The 23,432-nt window shown below is 46.8% G+C and overlaps 1 protein-coding gene across 3 annotated transcripts in view; it reads right to left on the bottom strand.

Moving 5' to 3' along the window:
- LOC144494801 (UDP-glucuronosyltransferase 2A2-like) overlaps positions 1 to 23,432 on the bottom strand; it is a 132,194-nt gene that overhangs the window by 71,429 nt on the left and 37,333 nt on the right. For 2 of the 3 annotated variants that reach the window (XM_078214160.1, XM_078214161.1), the window contains exons 2-3: positions 14,115 to 14,263; positions 4,418 to 4,549 (exon numbers count right to left, since the gene is read on the bottom strand). In XM_078214160.1, coding sequence (XP_078070286.1) covers positions 4,418 to 4,549; positions 14,115 to 14,263 — 281 coding nt within the window. The remainder of the gene's footprint in view (positions 1 to 4,417; positions 4,550 to 14,114; positions 14,264 to 23,432) is intronic. The other variant, XM_078214162.1, reaches the window with a different exon arrangement.

Below are 23,432 nucleotides of genomic sequence, written 5' to 3'. Positions count from 1 at the left end.
GGTTTAAGGTGAGAGGGGAGAGATACAAAAAAGTCCAGAGGGGCAATTTTTTCACACAGAGGGTGGTGAGTGTCTGGAACAAGCTGCCAGAGGTAGTGGTAGAGGCGGGTACAATTTTGTATTTTAAAAAGCGGTTAGACAGTTACATGGGCAAGATGGGATATGGGCCAAACGCAGGCAATTGGAACTAGCTAAGGGGTTAAAAAAAAAGGCGGCCTGTTTCCATGCTGTAAACCTCTATGACTCTAATAACAATTCCACCCAGGCCCTATCCCTGTACTCCCACGTATTTATCCTGCGAATCGCTCTAAGGGACAATTTAACATGGCCAATCTACCTATTTATTTATTTTCTTTATTTCTTAGTGTCACAAGTAGGCTTATATTAACACTGCAATGAAGTTACTGTGAAAGTCACCACACTCCGGCGCCTGTTAGGTACACTGAGGGAGAATTCAGCATGGCCAAAGCACCTAACCAGCACATCTTTTGGACCGTGGGAGGAAACCGGAGCACCCGGAGGAAACCCATGCAGATGCAGGGAGAGCATGAAAACCTGGCACAGACAACCACAAGGCTGGAATTGAACCGGGGCCCCTGGTGCTGTGAGGCCATTGTGCAACCATGCCGCTTTTGGAGCTCAACCTTTGAAGGAACTGCACATGCAGACACTTGCTGATCAAAGAGGGTCTGGTGGACTGACGTGCATTTATTTCAATGCAAGAAGTGCAACAGATAAGGCAGTTGAACCTGGAGCTTGGAACTAGGAACTATGATGTTGTTACTATTACAGAGACTTGGTTAAGGGAAGGACAGGATTGGCAGCTTAACGTTCCAGGATACAGATGTTTCAGGCGGCATAGAGGGGGATGTAAAAGGGGTGGGGGAGTTGCACTCTGGTTAAGGAGAATATCGCAGCTGTACTCTGGGAGGACACCTCGGAGGGCTCATACAGCGAGACAATATGGGTGGAGCACAGGAATAAGAAGGGTGTAGTCACAATGTTGGGGGTTTACTATAGGCCGCCCAACAACCAGTGGGAGATAGAGGAACAGATATGTAGATTTTGGCAAGGTGTAAAAATAACGGTTGTTGTGGTGGGAGATTTTAACTTCTCCTATATTGACTGGGACTCACTTAGTGCTAGGGGCGTGGATGGGGCAGAGTTTATAAGGAGCATCCAGGAGGGGTTCTTGAAACAGTATGTAGATAGTCCAACTAGGGAAGGGGCCATACTGGACCTGGTATTGGGGAATGAGCCCGGCCAGGTGGTCGACGTTTCAGTAGGGGAGCAGCTTGGGAACAGTGATCACAACTCAGTAAGCTTTAAGTTACTGATGGATAAAGATAAGTGTAGTCCTCAAGTGAAGGTGCTAAATTGGGGGAAGGCTAATTACAACAATATTAGGCAGGAACTGAAGAATGTAGATTGGGGGCAGATGCTTGAGGGCAAATCAACATCTGGCATGTGGGAGTCTTTCAAGTGTAAGTTGATAGGGATTCAGGACTGGCACATTCCTGTAAGGATGAAGGATAAGTATGGCAAGTTTTGGGAAACTTGGATAACAAGAGATATTGTGAGCATAGTCAAAGAGAAAAAGGAAGCATTTGTCAAAGCTAGGAGGCTGGGAACACATGAAGCAAGTGTGGAATACAAGGAAAGTAGAAAGAAACTTAAGCAAAGAGTAAGGAGGGCTAAGAGGAGTCATAAAAAGTCATTGGCCAGCAGGATTAAGGAAAATCCCAAGGCTTTTTTTTTACAGATATAAAGAGCAAGAGGGTAGCCAGGGAAAGGGTTGGCCCACTTAAGGGCAAGGGAGGGAATCTATGCATGGAGCCAGAGGAAATGGGCAAGGTAATAAATGAGTACTTTGCGTCAGTATTCACCAAAGAGAAGGACTTGGTGGATGATGAGTCTGGGAAAGGGTGTGTAGATAGTTTGAGTCATGTTGAGATCAAAAAGGAGGCAGTATTGGGGATCCTGAGAAACATTAAAATAGACAAGTCCCCAGGGTCTGATGGGATATACCTCTGCATACTGAGGGAGGCAAGGGAGGAAATTGCTGAGACCTTGAGAGAAATCTTTGTATCCTCACTGGCGACAGGGGAGGTACACACAGTAAGAAGTTTAACAACACCAGGTTAAAGTCCAACAGGTTTATTTGGTAGCAAAAGCCACACAAGCTTTCGAGGCTCTGAGCCCCTTCTTCAGGTGAGTGGGAATTCTGTTCACAAACAGAACTTATAAAGACACAGACTCAATTTACATGAATAATGGTTGGAATGCGAATACTTACAACTAATCCAGTCTTTAAAGACTGGATTAGTTGTAAGTATTCGCATTCCAACCATTATTCATGTAAATTGAGTCTGTGTCTTTATAAGTTCTGTTTGTGAACAGAATTCCCACTCACCTGAAGAAGGGGCTCAGAGCCTCGAAAGCTTGTGTGGCTTTTGCTACCAAATAAACCTGTTGGACTTTAACCTGGTGTTGTTAAACTTCTTACTGTGTTTACCCCAGTCCAACGCCGGCATCTCCACATCATGACAGGGGAGGTCCCAGAGGACTGGAAAATAGCCAATGTTGTTCCATTGTTTAAGAAGGGTAGCAAGAATAATCCAGGTAACTACAGGCCGGTGAGCCTGGCGTTAGTGGTAGGGAAATTATTGGAGAGGATTCTTCGAGACAGGATTTACTCCCACTTGGAAATAAGTGGACGTATTAGCGAGAGGCAACATGGTTTTGTGAAGGGGAGGTGGTGCCTCACTAATTTGATTGAGTTTTTCGAGGAAATGACGAAGATAATTGATGAGGGTAGAGCAGTGGATGCTGTCGACATGGACTTCAGTAAGGCTTTTGACAAGGTCCCTCATGGCAGACTGGTGCAGAACGTGAAGTCGTTTGGGATTAGAGGTGAGCTGGCAAGGTGGATATAGAACTGGCTTGGTCATAGAAAGAGGTTAAAGTCCAACAGGTTTATTTGGTAGCAAATGCCATTAGCTTTCGGAGCGCTGCTCCGAAATCGGTCATAGAAGACAGAGGGTAGCAGTGGAATGGTACGTTTCTGAATGGAGGGCTGTGACAAGTGCTATTCCTCAGGGATCAGTGCTGGGACCTTTGCTGTTCGTAAAATATATAAATGATTTGGAGGAAAATGTAATTGGTTTGATTAGTAAGTTTGTGGACAACACAAAGGTTGGTGGATTTGCGGTTAGCGATGAGGACCATCAGAGGATACGGCAGGACATAGATTGCTTGAGACTTGGACGGAGAGATGGCAGATGGAGTTTAATCCGGACAAATGTGAGGTAATGCATTTTGGAAGGTTTAATACAGAAAGGAAATATACAGTAAATGGCAGAACCCTTAAGAGTATTGATAGGCAGAGAGATCTGGGTGTACAGGTACACAGGTCATTGAAAGTAGCAACACAGGTGGAGAAGGTAGTCAAGAAGGCATACAGCATGCTTGCCTTCATTGGCCACGGCATTGAGTTTAAAAATTGGCAAGTCATGTTGCAGCTTTATAGAATCTTAGTTAGGCAGCACTTGGAAAATATAATGTTTAATTCTGGTCACCACACGACCAGAAGGATATGGAGGCTTTGGAGAGGGTACAGAAAAGATTTACCAGGATGTTGCCTGGCATGGAGGACATTAGCTATGAGGACAGGTTGGAAAAACTTGGTTTGTTCTCACTGGAACGATGGAGGCTGCGGGGCAACCCGATAGAAGTCTACAAGATTATGAAAGGCATAGACAGGGTGGATAGTCAGAAGTTTTTTCCCAGGGTGGAAGGCATAGGTTTAAGGGGGCATAGGTTTAAAGGAGATGTACGAGACAAGTTTTTTTTACACAGTGGTGGGTGGCTGGAACTCGCTGCCGGAGGAGGTAGTGGAAGCAGATACGATAGTGACATTTAAGGAGCGTCTTGACAAATACATGAATAGGATGGGAATAGAGGGATACTGTCCCCGGAAGGGTAGGGAGTTTTAGTTCAGTCGGACAGCATGGTCGGTGCAGGCTTGGAGGGCCAAAGGGCCTGTTCCTGTGCTGTAATTTTCTTTGTTCTTTGTTATCTCTTTGTTCTTAATGTATTAGCACTTGCCCTCGATGACTTCTCAAGCAAAACATAGAATTGTCACACTCTGAGCAGATAAAGGAAAAGCAACAGCCTCGACGATTGAGAAACTCTACTAGAAGTGAAAAAATCCTTTTCATTAATACATTTTTGAGAACTTTAAATTGGGCCTGGATTTTAGCACACCAATTACCAAATATTGTGATGCATGTAAAGGTTATGTTTGTACTGTTAAAGTTGGCTTTTTGCTTTGGCCTCATTTTCTTCACCTTCCCCCTGTTTTAGCAAGACCTGATGCGAGTGCATGTATAATAAAGGTTTGCAAGGTGAGACAAACCTTTTGTGGAATTTGTCCCAGTGCTTCAGCAATCATATTGGCTTTCTCAGCTGTAAGGTTCTGAACCATTGAGCCCAGAGTAAACACCACAATGCCATGCTCTCCAGAACTCTGGACAAACTCTTCTAAGTCCTGTAAAACAAACATACATTTGGTTTAATAAATCTAGAGTGATGTTTGCACTGATTATCAAATTATATTGAAAATGGTCATTTCTTAATCGGAATGATGATATTTCATTGCCCAGAGAGCAGAGGGAGAAAAATCACAGAAGGAAACATTCCACTCCAACCTGAAACCACATTCCTCCAACCTGATGCCACAGTCTGGACGTCTCACCAAAGTTAACATTTGGTATTCAAAGCACAGTCACTGCCCAAGCCTGGGCACACACTAGTGAGGTGGAACCTCTGAATACAGAGGCCGCGATTCTCCCCAAAACGTTTTAAGTGTCAAATTTGCAGGAAAACTGGTGTAAATCATGATGTTTTTTTCAACGCGACTTCAGGCAAGAATCTCCTACACTCTGTGCAGTTCAGAGGTCACTTTCGGGAATATCATTAAAAGCTTGGGGGACGGAGCCTATTCACGCCAGAGGCTGACAATTCCGTGCCTCTGCGCATGCGCATTGGTCCGAACTGTCAGCCTGCAATTTGCTGGCCAGCTTGATCACTGGCCAGCCTGGGATCCTCGCAGTGCTGCCCCTCCAACCCCCTGCACCTCCACCCCCACAGCCCGATCGCGGCCCCCATGACTATTCCCAGGCCAGCCCTGACCCCCCTCCTGTACTACCCGATCTCCAGTGCCAACCAACCTCCCCCAGCAGCGACGATCCCCCCCCTCCACCCCCCTGGCAGAACCCCCATCCCGGCAGACCACACCCCCCTGCCCGCCCTGATTCCTGGCCTCCCTCCAGTCCCCATTGATCGCAATGGCAGATTGGCAGTGGGAGCCCCTCACCCCCACCGATCGCCCCCTAGGCCCTGCCCCCAACAGGCCCTGCCCCAGATTGGCCCCACCCCCTTGGCACTGCCTGATGCCTGATGGGCAGTGCCAAGGTGTTCCCTAAGCATGGGCACTTTGTCCCATGGGCAGTGTCTCGGGGCACAATCTGACACTGAGAGTGCCCATTCCCAGGGGGCACCATCCCCCCACCCCGAATGACCCCCCTTCACCCCAGTGGGGTCGACCCGCTAGTTCACTGAAAGTGGGGAGCTGGTCTGAACCCCGCTGGAGTGAAATACTCCTGACAGGGTGGAAGATGTCAGCATGCCTGGAGAATTCAGTTCTGGGCCCACTAATCACATTAAAACCAGGTTATAAAAAGATGCAAAGTGGTGTTCCCGCCGGTTTCCAGCGCGGCTCAGACGGCACTGGGTATCTGGCACTGGGAGATGCATGTGCGGTGGGGATGCACGTGCAGCGGGAACACAGGCACGAATCCGCCGACACACGATTCTCCTGGCCTGCCACGCTAAAAAATATGCACAGTGGGATGGGAGAATTGCCCCCAGAATCTTCCATTGATGCTGTCAGTGTGTTACTTCTGGCATTATTTTAAATTCAGGGTAGAATTTTCCAAAACCCCATAGCCATTGGCCAATTCGGAAGATCCTGCACCAGGTACTGGCCATTTGCACTGGAAAACATGCCGCACAGGGGTGGGGGTCGGGGCAGGAAATCCTGCTTTCTGTATCTGCTAGAATTCTACGAAAACTGTTCTCTGGTGTCATAGAACATAGAACAGTACAGCACAGTGCAGGCCCTTCAGCCCTCGATGTTGTGCCGAGCTTTGTCCGAAACCAAGATCAAGCTATCCACTCCCTATCATTCTGGTGTGCTCCATGTGCCTATCCAATAACCGCTTGAAAGTTCCTAAAGTGTCCGACTCCACTATCACAGCAGGCAGTCCATTCCACACCCCAACCACTCTCTGAGTAAAAAACCTACCTCGGACATTCCTCCTATATCTCCCACCATGAACCTTATAGTTATGCCCCTTAGTAACAGCTACATTCACCCAAGGAAATAGTCTCTGAACGTCCACTCTATCTATCCCCCTCATCATCTTATAAACGTCTATTAAGTCACCTCTTATCCTCCTCCGTTAGAACCATAGAACCATAGAAAATTACAGCTCAGAAACAGGCCCTTTGGCCCTTCTTGTCTGTGCCGAACCATTTTATGCCTAGTCCCACTCACCTGCACTTGGACCATATCCCTCCACACCCCTCTCATCCATGAACCCGTCCAAGTTTTTCTTAAATGTTAAAAGTTTACCACTTTATCCGGCAGCTCATTCCACACTCCCACCACTCTCTGCGTGAACAAGCCCCCCCTAATATTCCCTTTAAACTTTTCTCCTTTCACCCTTAACCCATGCCCTCTGGGTTTTTCTCCCCTAGCCTCAGCGGAAAAAGCCTGCTTGCATTCACTCTATCTATCTATCTATACCCATCAAAATCTTATACACCTCTATCAAATCTCCCCTCAATCTTCTACGCTCCAGGGAATAAAGTCCCAACCTATTCAACGTTCTAAAGAGGAAAGCCCTAGCTCCCTCAACCTTTCCTCATAAGATCTACCCTCCAGACCAGGCAGCATCCTGGTAAATCTCCTCTGCACCCTCTCCAATGCTTCCACATCCTTCTTATAGTGAGGTGACCAGAAGTGCACACAATATTCCAAATGTGGTCTCACCAAGGTCCTGTACAGTTGCAGCATAACCCCACGGCTCTTAAACTCAAACCCCCTGTTAATAAACGCTAACACACTATAGGCCTTCTTCACGGCTCTATCCACTTGAGTGGCAACCTTCAGAGATCTGTGGATATGAACCCCAAGATTTCTCTGTTCCTCCACATTCCTCAGAACCCTGCTGTTGACCCTGTAATCCGCATTCAAATTTGTCCTACCAAAATGAATCACCTCGCACTTATCAGAGTTAAACTCCATCTGCCATTTTTCGGCCCAGCTCTGCATCCTATCAATGTCTCTTTGCAGCCTACAACAACCCTCCACCTCATCCACTACTCGACCAATCTTGGTGTCATCAGCAAATTTACTGACCCACCCTTCAGCCCCCTCCTCCAAGTCATTGATAAAAATCACAAATAGCAGAGGACCCAGCACTGATCCCTGTGGTACACCGCTGGTAACTGGTCTCCAGTCTGAAAATTTTCCATCCACCACCACCCTCTGCCTTCTATGAGATAGCCAGTTACTCATCCAATCAGCCAAATTTCCCTCTATCCCACACCTCCTTAATTTCTTCATGAGCCGACCATGGGGGACCTTATCAAACGCCTTACTAAAATCCATGTATATGACATCAACTGCTCTACCTTCATCTACACACTTAGTTACCTCCTCAAAGCATTCAACAAATTTGTGAGGCAAGACTTACCCTTCACGAATCCGTGTTAACAATCCCGGATTAAGCTGCATCTTTCCAAATGGTCATAAATCCTATCCCTCAGGACCTTTTCCATTAACTTACCGACCACCGAAGTAAGACTAACCGGCCTATAATTACCAGTGTCATTCCTATTTCCTTTCTTGAACAGATGAACAATATTCGCCACTCTCCAGTCTTCTGGCACTATCCCCGTGGACAGTGAGGACCCAAAGATCAAAGCCAAAGGCTCTGCAATCTCATCCCTTGCCTCCCAAAGAATCCTAGGATATATCCCATCTGTCCTTGAAAATAATTTTTAAATAGCATCGAGTGTAACATCTGGGAAATAACTTTGCCCAGGAATTGCCACCTCCCTTTCAGTGGCACATTTTAGAAAGGCATGAAATGTATCATTGTCATGTAGCACATATTAAAATGAAACATCGCAAGGATCTTAGATCAGACCACCTGCCTCAAATCACAGTCACCTCTCAGTTTCAAACAGGGCACTGTTCGAAACTGAGAGGCTGTCAAAAAGCTCCGAAGTGAAAAGATTTGACAAATAAAGAATAATATGAATGAGAGTGTGATTAATACCATAGAAATCATAGAAACCCTACAGTGCAGAAAGAGGCCATTGGGCTCATCGAGTCTGCACTGACCACAATCCCACCCAGTCCCTACCCTCATATCCCTACATATTTACCCGCTAATCCCTCTAACCTACGCATCTCAGGACACTAAGGGGCAATTTTAGCTTGACCAATCGACCTAACCCGCACATCTTTGGACTGTGGGAGGAAACCGGAGCACCCGGAGGAAACCCACACAGACACAAGGAGAATAGAACATAGAACATAGAACATTACAGCGCAGAACAGGCCCTTCGGCCCACGATGTTGCACCGACCAGTTAAAAAAAAAACTGTGACCCTCCAACCTAAACCAATTTCTTTTCGTCCATGAACCTATCTACGGATCTCTTAAACGCCCCCAAACTAGGCGCATTTACAACTGATGCTGGCAGGGCATTCCAATCCCTCACCACCCTCTGGGTAAAGAACCTACCCCTGACATCGGTTCTATAACTACCCCCCCTCAATTTAAAGCCATGCCCCCTCGTGCTGGATTTCTCCATCAGAGGAAAAAGGCTATCACTATCCACCCTATCTAAACCTCTAATCATCTTATATGTTTCAATAAGATCCCCTCTTAGCCGCCGCCTTTCCAGCGAAAACAATCCCAAATCCCTCAGCCTCTCCTCATAGGATCTCCCCTCCATACCAGGCAACATCCTGGTAAACCTCCTCTGCACCCTCTCCAAAGCCTCCACATCCTTCCTGTAATGTGGGGACCAGAACTGCACACAGTACTCCAAGTGCGGCCGCACCAGAGTTGTGTACAGTTGCAACATAACGCTACGACTCCTAAATTCAATCCCCCTACCAATAAACGCCAAGACACCATATGCCTTCTTAACAACCTTATCTACTTGATTCCCAACTTTCAGGGATCTATGCACACATACACCTAGATCCCTCTGCTCCTCCACACTATTCAAAGTCCTCCCGTTAGCCCTATACTCAACACATCTGTTATTCCTACCAAAGTGAATTACCTCACACTTCTCCGCATTAAACTCCATCCGCCACCTCTCGGCCCAACTTTGCAACCTGTCTAAGTCTTCCTGCAAACTCCACACAGACAGTGTCTGTACCATTTTGGTGTCAGATTACCAACTTAGTGGCTTTCTCTCCTCCAAGTGTCTCCCTTTTCCCTTGGGGGTAGGTACAGGGGAAATGTTAGGGGGAAGTTTTTCACACAGAGGGTGGTGGGCGAGTGGAATCGGCTGCCGTCAGTGGTGGTGGAGGCAAACTCAATAGGATCTTTTAAGAGACTCCTGGATGAGTACATGGGACTTAATAGGATGGAGGGTTATAGGTAGGCCTAAAAGGTAGGGATATGTTCGGCACAACTTGTGGGGCCGAAGGGCCTGTTTTGTGCTGTAGTTTTCTATGTTTCTATGTTTTCCTCCAACATTCACTGAAAGCTAGCTGACTGAGATTGGAATGAGTTCAGAGAGGGTGTGAGAGGAGAGCAGATATGGCTTCAGTGGGACTATTACTTTCCAAAGAGAGAAAGTGTTTCCTGAGCCTTTTACACTTTCCTTACAATCATAACACAATTGCACAAATCTTATCGAAAAGCATCTTAGATCACTTGCATCTGATTTTAGGGTGACGAGAAACAGCAGACACCTGCCGTCCCCAACCCCATCTCCCAGCCTCCCATAGAAGTAAAGTAAAAGTGAAGTTTATTTATGAGTCACAAGTAAGGCTTACATTAACACTGCAATGAAGTTACTGTGAAATTCCCCTCGAACTTTGGAACAGTATTGCATAGCAAAGTCAAAGGTACTAAATTCCAATTCTGAACAGTTCCAAATGTGAGTCTTGTTGGTTAGGAGAACTTGGGGTGTGGGGGAGATACATTCACGTTCATTACTGCAAGAATTCTAGTAGCCAAAGAGGATACTTGTGAGAAAATAGAGCAAATGCCTTATCAATTCAGAGTTGAACTGAAGGCCTAATAGGATCTTGAAAGAGAGATCTGGCTACATTGTTTACATTATATTAGTGACTACACTTCAAAAATACTCAATTGTCTACCAAGTGTTTTGGTCACCCTGAAGTAGAACGCAGAATCATTGAATCCCTACAGTGCAGAAGGAGACCATCCTGGCCCTATTCCCGTAGGCCCGCATATTTACCCTGCTAATCCCCCTGACACGAGGGTTAATTTAGCAAGGCCAATCAACCTAATCCGCACATCTTTGGACTGTGGGAGGAAACCGGAGCACCCGGAGGAAACCTATGCAGCCACGGGGAGAACCTGCAAACTCCACACAGATAATGACCTGAGGCCAGAATTGAACAGTGGTCCCTGGCGCTGTGAGGCAACAGTGCTAACCACTGTGCCACCATGCTGCCGCCTATACGTAGATAAGCTGCAGAGCTGGGCTGAGAGGTGGCAAATGGAATTTAATGCGGAAAAGTGTGAGATGATTCACTTTGGAAGGAGTAACAGGAATACAGAGTACTGGGCTAATGGTAAGGTATTTGGTAGTGTGGATGAACAGGGGGATCTGGGTGTCCATGTGCATAGATCCCTGAAAGTTGGCACCCAGGTTGATAGGGTTGTTAAGAAGGCGTACGGTGTGTTAGCTTTTATTGGTAGAGGGATTGAGTTTCGGAGCCAGGAGGTCATGCTGCAACTGTACAAACTCTGGTGCGGCTGCATTTGGAGTATTGCGTACAGTTCTGGTCGCCGTATTATAGGAAAGATGTGGAAGTGTTGGAAAGGGTGCAGAGGAGATTTACCAGGATGTTGCCTGGTATGGTGGGAAAATCGTATGAGGAAAGGCTGAGGGGCTTGAGGTTGTTTTCGTTAGAGAGAAGAAGGTTAAGAGGTGACTTAATAGAGGCATACAAGATGATCAGAGGATTAGATAGGGTGGATAGTGAGAGCCTTTTTTCTCGGATGGTGATGGCTAGCACGAGGGGACATAGCTTTAAATTGAGGGGTGAGAGATATAGGACAGATGTTAGAGGTAGGTTCTTTACTCAGAGAGTAGTAAGGGCGTGGAATGCCCTGCCTGCAGCAGTAGTGGGCTCGTCAACATTACGAGCATTCAAATGGTTATTGGATAAACATATAGATGATATTGGAATAGTGTAGATTAGAGGGGCTTTAGATTGGTTCCACTGGTCGGCGCAACAACGAGGGCTGAAGGGCCTGTACTGCGCTGTAATGTTCTATGTTCTATATAAATGTGTCTTTCTTACTACCATAATCAGAAATAGTACAGGCCTTTATCCCAGCTATTTAAATAAATTCCCCAAATGTATTTTTCCGTGAAGGATTGATTGATTGACATCCCTCTATCTGCAAGAGGTGGTGGGAATGCAGTGTCTGAACTTGTAATGGTCAGATTAGAACATCTGCTGAACTTCCTTTGCTATTTGAACAAGCCGATACTGGAAAGGTAAAGTCTATCACAAAGAACAAAGAAAATGACAGCACAGGAACAGGCCCTTAGGCCCTCCAAAGCCGTTACCGACCATGCTGCCCGACTTAACTAAAACCCCCTACCCTTCCAGGGACCATATCTCTCTATTTCCATCCTATTCATGTACTTGTCAAGACGCCCGTTAAAAGTCACTACCGTATCCGCTTCCACTACCTCCCCCAGCAACGTGTTCCAGGCACCCACTACTCTCTGTGTAACAAATCTGCCTCGTACATCTCCTTTAAACCTTGCCCCTCACACCTTAAACCTATGCTCCCTAGTCATTGACTCTTCCACCCTGGGAAAAAGCTTCTGACTATCCACTCTGTCCATGCCTCTCAAAAACTTGTAGACTTCTATCAGGTCTCCCCTCAACTTCCGTCGCTCCAGTGAGAACAAAGCAAGTTTCTCCAACCTCTCCTCATCGCCAATGCCCTCCATACCAGGCAACATCCTGGTAAATCTTTTCTGTACCCTCTCCAAAGCCTCCACATCCTTCTGATAGTGTGGCGACCAGAATTGACACTATATTCCAAGTGCGGCCTAACTAAGGTTCTATAAAGCTGCAACATGACTTGCCAATTTTTAAACTCAATACCCCGGCTGATGAAGGCAAGCATGCCGTATGCCTTCTTGACTACCTTCTCCACCTGCATTGCCACTTTGTGATCTGTGTACCTGGACACCCAGATCCCTTTGCCTATCAATGCTCTTAAGGGTTCTGCCATTTACTGTATATTTCCTATCTGTATTAGATCTTCCAAAATGCATTACCTCACATTTGTCCGGATTAAACTCCATCTGCCATCTCTCCGCCCAAGTCTCCAATTGATCTATATCCTGCTGTATCTTCTGATGGTCCTCATCACTATCCGCAAATCCACCAATCTTTTTGTCATCCGCAAACTTACTAATCAATCCAGTTACATTTTCCTCCAAATCTTTTATATATATTACAAACAGCAAAGGTCCCAGCACTGATCCCCGAGGAATACCACTTGTCACAGCCCTCCATTCAGAAACGCACCCTTCCACTGCTACCCTCTGTCTTCTTTGACCGAGCCAGTTTTGTATCCACCTTGCTAGCTCACCTCTGATCCCATGCGACTTCATCTTCTGCACCAGTCTGCCATGAGAGACCTTGTCAAAGGTCTAACTGAAGTCCATGTAGACAACATCCACTGCCCTACCCTCGTCAATCATCTTTGTCACTTCCTCGAAAAACTCGATCAAGCTCGTGAGACACGACCTCCCCTTCACAAAACCATGTTGCCTCTCACTAATACATCCACTTATTTCCAAGTGAGAATAATTCCTGTCTTGAAGAATCGTCTTCAATAATTTCCCTACCACTGATCTAAGGCTCACCGGCCTGTAATTACCTGGATTATTCTTGCTATCCTTCTTAAACAAAGGAACAACATTGGCTGTTCTCCAATCCTCTGGGACCTCCCCTGTAGGCTGTGTCCCCTGTGTCACAGTGCCACACATCAAGTTGTCACTTGCCAGTGTGTGGGAAGATCTCCTCTGAAGTGTTGTTTGCAGGCCAGGTATCTGTTATAGAATTTCTGAAACCACATATCGTGGTGGTGGCAAATTCTAGCCCTCAGCTGGTGCCACAGTCAAGTAGAGTTTTCCACTGGTCAGAAATGTCAAGCATGCCACCATTAATCAAACAAAGGCTTCACTGGCTTGGGCATGTGCAAACGGTTATGCTGTACAGGCCAAGAGACCTGTACAGCATAATCAGAGCACGCAAACATAGAATATAGAACAGTATAGCACAGGAACAGGCCCTTTGACGCACGATGTTGTGCCAAACATGATCCCAAATTAAACTAATCCCTTCTACCTGCCCTTGGTCCAATTCCCTCTAGTCCTTGCATATTCACGTGCTTATCTAAAAGCCCCTTAAATGCCCCTATTGTATCTGCTCCCACCATCACCACCCCTGGCAACTCGTTCCAAATACCTACCACTCTCAGTGTAAAAAACTTGCCCCTCACATCTCCATCCAACACAAGGATACCGTTAAGAGATATGAAAGCCCTCAATATGAAGGTGTATTGAACAGTGTGAATATTGTACTCTGCATGAACCCTGATGGAATAAATTGCATTTTCCTGACAATGTTGGTGTTGAATTGCATTTTATAAAATCACGCCACAAAGGCTGTTGCTCCATTTTTGATATGGTGGTAAATTTTAGATTCTATTGTTTTTTCAGTCTTACCTGAGACAGGGGTTTTGCTGGTCGACAGTGAAGCCCTCCAACAAATACGAAATTGGGCAGAAATGGGCGGGGGAATTCAAAATCCCAATATGTCCGAATCAGCCAAATTTCAGCTTTGCCTATTGCTTCACAGAATGTGATTGGTTTGCCTTTAGAAACAGCAGCAGAACAAGCAGGAGATTAGAACAATGAGAGTGTGTATTATATGAATCACTTTTCAGACACCCATTATTAGTAACATTATCTCCAACAGGATCAAATCATTGAAGCTAATTTAGTCTTCATATCTCAATGTACTTGGGCTTACTTCACAATGTAGGCACAACTACAGCATCATAGAATCATAGAATCATAGAAACCCTACAGTGCAGAAGGAGGCCATTCAGCCCATCGAGTCTGCACCGACCACAATCCCACCCAGGCCCTACCCCCACATATCTACCTGCTAATCCCTCTAACCTACGCATCTCAGGACTCCAAGGGGCAATTTTTAACCTGGCCAATCAACCTAACCCACACATCTTTGGACTGTGGGAGGAAACCGGAGCACCCGGAGGAAACCCACGCAGACACAAGGAGAATGTGCAAACTCCACACAGACAGTGACCCGAGCCGGGAATCGAACCCAGGACCCTGGAGCTGTGAGGCAGCAGTGCTAACCACTGTGCTACCGTGCCGCATCCATTCAACTCCGTGGGCAGAATTTTCCCCCAAAATATAAACACACTCCTCGCCCCATCATCAGCGGCATATATCCCACACCAACATAGGTTGCCAGCATTGGGCCATCTGGACCCTCCCGATGGGTCCCCTGGCACACCCCCGAGGCTCCCGACCCCCTGCACACAACCCCCTTGCATAGCTCCTCCTTGCATAGCTTCCCCTGCAAGCCCCCACTTGCAGAGCACCCCTTGCAGAACCCTCCCCAATTGCAGAGCTCACCCCTTGCCGAGCCCTCCCCATTTGCAGAGCCCCACTCGTCACATATCCCACCCTTGAATAGCCCCCCACCCCTTGAAGAGCCCTCCCCTGTATAAGCCCACCGCATTCGCATACCACCATTCCCCCCTCTCAGTCCCACCCTCACTCAGGCCCCACTCTCTGGCACTGCCCTTGGCACACTTATGGTACCTAACCAGGCACTGCCAGGTAGGTGCAAGTGCCTGCATTTGGCCCAAATGTCCGACCATGCCCCCGACTGCCCAGGGGCTTTAATGGCCTCCAATCCAACCCTGGTGGAGACCAACAGTGATTCTCGCCGGTGTAAGGTCAGGTGAGGGGAAACCATTCGGGAGGCTGGAAGATGCCATCCTGGATGCGCTAATAAGATTGAAATTAAGTTAATCCTATGCAAATCAGCTTTGCGCCCTCGCCGGCAAATCAGGGCTGGGAACACTGCATGCAACGCCAAACTGGTTCACACCCAATGCAAACCAAATTTTTGGCTTTGCATGCAATCTTACCGGCTCGCCATGGTGGACCACACCCTGTGTGTCTGTGCCAGTTCACGGAATTAGCAGTTCACAAATGAACCAAGCTTCTTTTTCTTCCTAGTTTCAACTCATTTTCTACATTCCAAAGTTGTCCTATAAATGAAAAACTGCTATCTGCCTTCACTGTCCATTATGCCACCTATCTTGTGTCATCTGTAAACTTACTAACCATCCTCCTAAATTCTCATCCAAATCATTAATATAAATAACAAATAACAGTGGACCCAGCATCGATCCCTGGGGCACACCACTGGTCACAGGCCTCCAGTTTGAAAAACAGCCCTCTACGAAAACCCTCTGTCTTCTTTCGTCAAGACAATTTTGTATCCAATTGGCTACCTCACCCTGGATCCTGTGAGATTTAACCTTATGCAATAACCTACCGTGCAGTACCTTGCCAAAGGCCTTGCAAAAGTCCATTGTGCATAGTAAAACATTCCAAGCTTCAGCGATCCCCTGCGTAAAGAAATTTCTCTGAAACATTCACCTCATTCTCAGAGTGGTTATTTTAGGCTCTGCAGCAATGAAAATTAGCCTTTCTTACTCTATCAGAACTCTACATAGTTTTAAAATCCTCTATTCTCCACTTTGCCTGCTTTCTCCAAGGGAAAGTTCATCCTCATAAATAGTTCATCCCTGACATAATCATAGAACCATAGAATCTCTACAGTGCAGAAGGAGGCCATTGGGCCCATTGAGTCTGCACCAACTCTCTGAAAGAAAATCCCACCCAGATTTTTCCCTCTGCCGTATCCCCCTAAACTTGCATATTTACCATGGCTAATCCACTTAACTACCACATCTCGGGACACTAAGGGGCAATTTAGCATGGCCAATCCACCTAACATGCGCATCTTTACTTTGCCGGTGCCACGAGATAGCGAGTTGAGGAACAGGGAGAGAGTGCAGTAAAACACATGGATGCAGGGATGGTGTAGGAGGGTGGGTTTCAGCTATGTGGATAATTGGAACACTTTCTGGGGAAGGTGGGACCTGTACCAACAGGACGGGGTGCACCTGAACCAGAGGGGCACCAATATCCTGGCAGGGAAATTTGCTACAGCTCTTCGGGGGAGTTTAAACTAATTTGCCAGGGGGATGGGAAAAGGAGTTGTAGTCCAGAGGTCAGTGAGTGTAGTGAGGTACTGGGAAGGGTATCATGGTCAAAGGTGGGTACCAGCAGACAAGAAGGTGGGTTGAAGTGTGTCTACTTCAATGCAAGGAGCATCCAAAATAAGGTAGGTGAATTTGGGGCTTGGATTGGCACTTGGGACTACGATGTTGTGGCCATTACGGAGACATGGGTAGAACAAGGACAGGAATGGTTGTTGGAAGTTCCAGGGTATAGATGTTTCAGTAAGTGTAGGGTAGCTGGTAAAAGAGGTGGAGGAGTGGCACTGTTAATCAAAGAGAGTGTAACGGCTGCAGAAAGGCATTTCGAAGGGGATCTGCCTACAGAGGTAATATGGGCTGAGGTTAGGAATAGGAAAGGAGCGGTCACGTTGTTAGGAGTTTACTATAGGCCCCCAAATAGTAATAGAGATGTGGAGCAAGAAATTGCTAAGCAGATTATGGATAGGTGTGGAGGTCACAGGGTAGTTGTCATGGGGGACTTTAACTTTCCAAATATTGATTGGAGCCTTTATAGGTCGAATAGTTTGGATGGGGCAGTTTTTGTGCAGTGTGTGCAGGAGGGGTTCCTGACACAATAAGTGGATAAGCCGACAAGAGGTGGGGCCACATTGGATTTGGTAATGGGAAATGAACCGGGCCAAGTGTTGGATTTGGTTGTGGGAGAGCACTTTGGAGATAGTGACCACAATTCGGTGTCTTTTGTTATTGCAATGGAGAGGGATAGGGCCATGCGGCAGGGCATAGTTTACAATTGGGAGAGAGGTAATTATGATGCAATCAGGCGGGAATTAGGAAGCATAGGATGGGAACAAAAATTGTCAGGGAAAGGCATGAATGAAAAGTGGAACTTTTTCAAGGAACAAATACTGCGTGTCCTTGATAGGTATGTCCCTGCCAGGCAGCGAGGAAATGGCCGAGTGAGGGAACCATGGTTCACAAAAGAGGTGGAATGTCTTGTCAAGTGGAAGAAGGAAGTGTATGTAAGGTTGAGAAAACAAGGTTCAGTTGGCTCGATGGAGGGTTACAAGTTAGCAAGAAATCAGCTGAAAAAGGGGCTTAGGAGAGCTAGGAGGGGGCATGAGAAGTCCTTGGCGGGTCGGATCAAGGAAAACCCCAAGGCTTTTTACTCTTATGTGAGGAATAAAAGAATGACCAGGGTGAGGTTGGGGCCGGTCAAGGACGGCAGTGGGAATTTGTGCATGGAGTCAGAAGAGATAGAAGAAGTGATGAATGAATACTTTTCTTTGGTGTTCACCAAGGAGAGGGGCCATGTTTTTGAGGAAGAGAGTGTGTCACAGGCTGATAGGCTGGAGGAAGTAGATGTTTGGAGGGAAGATGTACTAGCAATTTTGAATAAACTGAAAGTTGATAACTCCCCTGGGCCTGATGAAATATATCCTAGGAGTCTTTGGGAGGCAAGGGATGAGATAGCAGAGCCTTTGGCATTGATCTTTGCGTCCTCACTGTCCACGGGGGCGGTGCCAGAGGACTGGAGAGTGGCGAATGTGGTTCCTCTGTTTAAGAAAGAGAATAGAAATGACCCTGGTAATTATAGGCCGGTTAGTCTTACTTCGGTGGTCGGTAAGTTGATGGAAAAGGTCCTCACGGGTAGGATTTACGACCATTTAGAAAGATGCAGCTTAATCCGGGATAGTCAGCACGGATTTGTGAAGGGCACGTCTTGCCTCACAAATTTGATAGAATTTTTTGAGGAGGTAACTAAGTATGTAGATGAAGGTAGTGCAGTTGATGTCATATTATTTCTCCTGAAGGCTGGGTAGTTTGCTGCGGACAATGGTCTGTTTGAGGTTGTGCGGTTGTTTGAAGGCAAGAAGTGGGGGTGTGGGGATGGCCTTGGCGAAATGTTCATCTTCATCAATGACATGTTGAAGGCTCCGGAGGAGATGCCATAGCTACCCAGCCTTCAGGAGAACAGTGACCATGACACCACACAACCCTGCCACAGCAACCTCTGCAAGACGTGCCGGATCATCGATACAGATGCCATCATCTCACGTGAGAACACCATCCACCAGGTACACGGTACATACTCTTGCAACTCGGCCAACGTTGTCTACCTGATACGCTGCAAGAAAGGATGTCCCGAGGCATGGTACATTGGGGAAACTATGCAGACGCTGCGACAACGGATGAATGAACACCGCTCGACAATCACCAGGCAAGACTGTTCTCTTCCTGTTGGGGAGCACTTCAGCGGTCACGGGCATTCGGCCTCTGATATTCGGGTAAGCGTTCTCCAAGGCGGCCTTCACGACACACGACGGCGCAGAGTCGCTGAGCAGAAACTGAAAGCCAAGTTCCGCACACACGAGGATGGCCTCAACCGGGATATTGGGTTCATGTCCCACTATTTGTAACCCCCACAGAGTTTCACTGGCTGTCTTGTCTGGAGACAATACACATCTTTTTAGCCTGTCTTGATGCTCTCTCCACTCATGTTGTTTTGTTTCTTAAAGACTTGATTAGTTCTAAGTATCCGCATTCCAACCATTATTCATGTAAATTGAGTTTGTGTCTTTATATGCTCTGTTTGTGAACAGAATTCCCACTCACCTGAAGAAGGGGCTTGGAGCTCCGAAAGCTTGTGTGGCTTTTGCTACCAAATAAACCTGTTGGACTTTAACCTGGTGTTGTTAAACTTCTTACTGTGTCAATCCACACTTCCCAGATCCCTTCTCATTTCATCAAATTTGGCCTTTTTCCAGATCAGAACTTCAACCCGAGGACCAGATCTATCCTTGGAGAAACATAGAAAAACTACAGCACAAAACAGGCCCCTCGGCTCCACAAGTTGTGCCGAACATATCCCTACCTTCTAGGCCTACCGATAACCCTCCATCCTATTAAGTCCCATGTACTCACCCAGGAGTCTCTTAAAAGACCCTATTGAGTTTGCCTCCACCACCACTGACGGCAGCTGATTCCACTCGCCCACCACCCTCTGTGTGAAAAACTTCCCCCTAACATTTCCCCTGTACCTACCCCCCAGCACCTGAAACCTGTGTCCTCTCATAGCAGCCATTTCCACCCTGGGAAAAAGCCTCCGACAGTCCACCCGATATATGCCTCTCAACATCTTATATACCTCTATTAGGTCTCCTCTCATCCTATGTCTCTCCAAGCAGAAAAGACCGAGCTCCTTCAGCCTATCCTCATAAGGCATGCCACTCAATCCAGGCAACATCCTTGTAAATCTCCTCTGCACCCTTTCAATCTTTTCCACATCCTTCCAGTAATGAGGTGACCAGAACTGAGCACAGTACTCCAAGTGGGGTCTGACGAGGGTCTTATATAGCTGCATCATTATCCCCAGACTCCTAAACTCAATTCCTCGATTGATAAAGGCAAGCACACCACACGCCTTCTTAATCACCTCCTCCACCTGCGGGGCCGATTTTAGAGTCCTATGGACCCGGACCCCAAGGTCCTTCTGATCCTCGACAGTACTAAGAGTCTTTCCCTTTATATTGTACTCCTTCATCCTATTTGACCTGCCAAAATGTCCATGATCCATGATCAGGTTGAAACTGCTAATTATGATCACTGGATCCAAAGTGTTCCCTCACACACACATCCATCACCTGCCCTAACTCATTTCCCAATAGGAGATCCAATATCGCATCCTCTCGCGTTGGCACCTCTATATACTGATGTAGAAAATTCTCCTGAACACATTTTACAAACTCTACCCCGTCTAAACCTTTAACAGTATGTGAGTCCCAATCTATATGTGGAAAATTAAAATCCCCTACTATCACAACTTTGTGTTTCTTGCAGTTGTCAGCTATCTCTCTGCTGATTTGCTCCTCCAATTCTTGCTGACTATTGGGTGGTCTATAATACAACCCCATTAATGTGGTCATACCTTTCCTGTTTCTCAGCTCCACCCATAGGGCCTCTGTAGACAAGCTCCCTAATCTATCCTGCCTGAGTACCGCTGTAACATTTTCCCTAACCAACAATGCCACCCCGCCCCCCCACCTTTTATCCCTCTGCCTCTATCCCGCCTGAAACATTGGAACCCTGGAACATTGAACTGCCAGTCCTGCCCCTCCTGTAGCCAAGTTTCACTAATGGCTATAATGTCATATTTCCATGTGTCTATCCACGCCTTCAGCTCATCTGCCTTCCCTACAATACTCCTGTCATTGAAATAGACACAGCTCAAAAGGTTATTTCCACCACACTCAACCCTTCCATTTGTGATTTTACTTGAACTAACCTGTCTTGTTACCCCTGCTCCACTATCTGCCCTGGCACTCTGGTTCCCATCCCCCTGCAAATCTAGTTTAAACGCTCCCCAATAACACTGGCAATCCTCCCTGCAAGTATGTTGGTCCCCTTGTAGTTTAGGTGTAACCCGTCTCTCTTGTACAGGTCCCACCTGCCCCAGAAGTGGTCCCAATGATCCAAGAATTGGAAACCCTGCCCCCTGCACCAGTTCCTCAGCCACGTGTTCATCTGCCCAAGCATCCTACTCCTACCCTCACTGGCACGAGGTACAGGTAGCAATCCTGAGATTACTACCCTCGGGGTCCTGCTTTTTAACTTCCTTCCAAGCTCTTTGTACTCACTCTTTAGGACCTCCTCACTCTTCCTACCTACGTCATTTGTACCGATGTGTACCACGACATCTGGCTGATCACCTTCCCACTTTAGAACGCTGTGCACGCGATCAGAGACATCCCTGACCTTGGCACCCGGGAGGCAACAAACCATGCGGGAGTCTCTGTCCCGACCATAGAACCTCCTGTCCGTACCTCTGACTATTGAGTCCCCTATCACTACTGCTCTCCTCTTCTTTATCCCACCCTTTTGCGCTGTAGAACAAACTCAGAACCAACTCAGTATCAGAGTCCAGCTGTTGCAGCTTGTCCCAGGTAAAGCATCTCCCACAACAGTATCCAATTCAGTATACCTGTTGTGGAGGGGAATGGCCACAGGGGAACCCTGCTCTGCCTGTCCTTTCACATTTCCATTTCCTCTCCTTACAGTAACCCAATTTCCTGTGCTCTGCTGCTTAGGTGTAACTACCTCCCTAAAGCTATATACTTCTCATTCTCCTGAATTAGATGGAGGTCATCAAGCTCCCTCTCCAGTTCCCTAACACGCTTTGCTAGCAGCTGCAGCTGGATGCATCTTTTGCAGGTGTTGTCGTCAGGGATACCGGATGTCTCCCTGATCTCCCACATCCTGCAAGAGGAGCATTCCAACATCTTGCCTGGCATTTTTTTTTACTCTGGGGAGAAACAAGAATAAACTTTCTGGGGAAAAAAAACTGTTGACAAAACCAAAAATGCTATCAGCTCTTTTATGACTTAATCTCCCTGTGCCTGCATTCTTGGAATGTCATCAAATCCTAGCCTCCTCTATTCATCCGGAACCTTTTAATGTTTTTTGATTGCGTGTATGCCCCCATTTCTTGCTTCTTTTTCATCTTTCTAATATATGCCATACATTGATCTATGTTAAATCATATCTGCCAAATTCTGCTAACCTATTCCTGTCTTCCTGCAATCTTTTAACATCCCATGTATTAATTACCAATCTCCGTTCAGTATCTCCCCAGCACATTTTGAGATTGTGTTGCCTAAACGCAACGCCAAATCAAATGTATACCCCGAGAACAAAAGGTGGGCACAGCGGCAATCCATTTCAAACACTTTTCCAGCCTAAGCAGCAACAACTTACCATAACGTGATTGTGGTCGGTGCAGACTCGATGGGCCGAATGGCCTCCTTCTGCACTGTAGGGTTTCTATGAATTCTATGAAAAACGTAGCTTCCTGTTCGTCAAATAGCTTTCAAGACAAACTGCTTTATTCCCTTATAGATGCTGCCAGACCTGCTGAGATTTTCCAGCATTTTCTCTGTTGCTTTATTTCCTTATTTGTCTAATAGTCTCCTGGTGACATGACAACATATTCTGTAATACAGGTTTCGTTATTGATAGGATAGGAAACTATTGACAAGTGATTAAATCAGCAATTAAGTTGCTTTAGAACACCACTGAATGCATATAAAAGTGAAGCCGGTGGCGCTGGAGGAGGAGTGTGAGTCAGCATAAAGCTCTGTTTGGAAGAAGCTAAAACTTGGACCGGAATTTTCCAGTCCCCTGCTGCGGGTTTTCCTGTGGTGGAAGTGGTGATATGTTGGTTGCCGACGGGATCTTTCGGTCCCTCAGAAGTCAATGGCAAAGTGCATGGCTCGCCAGTCCCACCTTCAGCAGACCAGACATGGAAGATTCTGCCCCTGGTTTTCCTTCTTTCTGACTGACTAGCCATTGGTGTTTGACAGTTGTCATTAAACATAGTCTGTCAAGACTCCAACTTTCGGTTGCCTCATTACAGGAAAGATGTGGAAAAGATTGAAAGGGTGCAGAGGAGATTTACAAGGATGTTGCCTGGATTGAGTGGCATGCATTATGAGGATGGGCTGAGGGAGCTCGGTCTTTTCTCCTTGGAGAGACGAAGGATGAGAGGAGACCTAATAGAGGTGTATAAGATGTTGAGAGGCATAGATCGGGTGGACTCTCAGAGGCTTTTTCCCAGGGTGGAAATGGTTGCTACGAGAGGACACAGGTTTAAGGTGCTGGGGGGTAGGTACGGGGAAATGTTAGGGGGAAGTTTTTCACACAGAGGGTGGTGGGCGAATGGAATCGGCTGCTGTCA

Source organism: Mustelus asterias, chromosome 6 (genome assembly GCF_964213995.1).
Source record: "Mustelus asterias chromosome 6, sMusAst1.hap1.1, whole genome shotgun sequence".
NCBI classification, from domain to species: Eukaryota; Metazoa; Chordata; class Chondrichthyes; order Carcharhiniformes; family Triakidae; genus Mustelus; species Mustelus asterias.
Note: the sequence above shows the minus strand (reverse complement) of the source record. Positions and strands in the feature narration are given on the sequence as shown.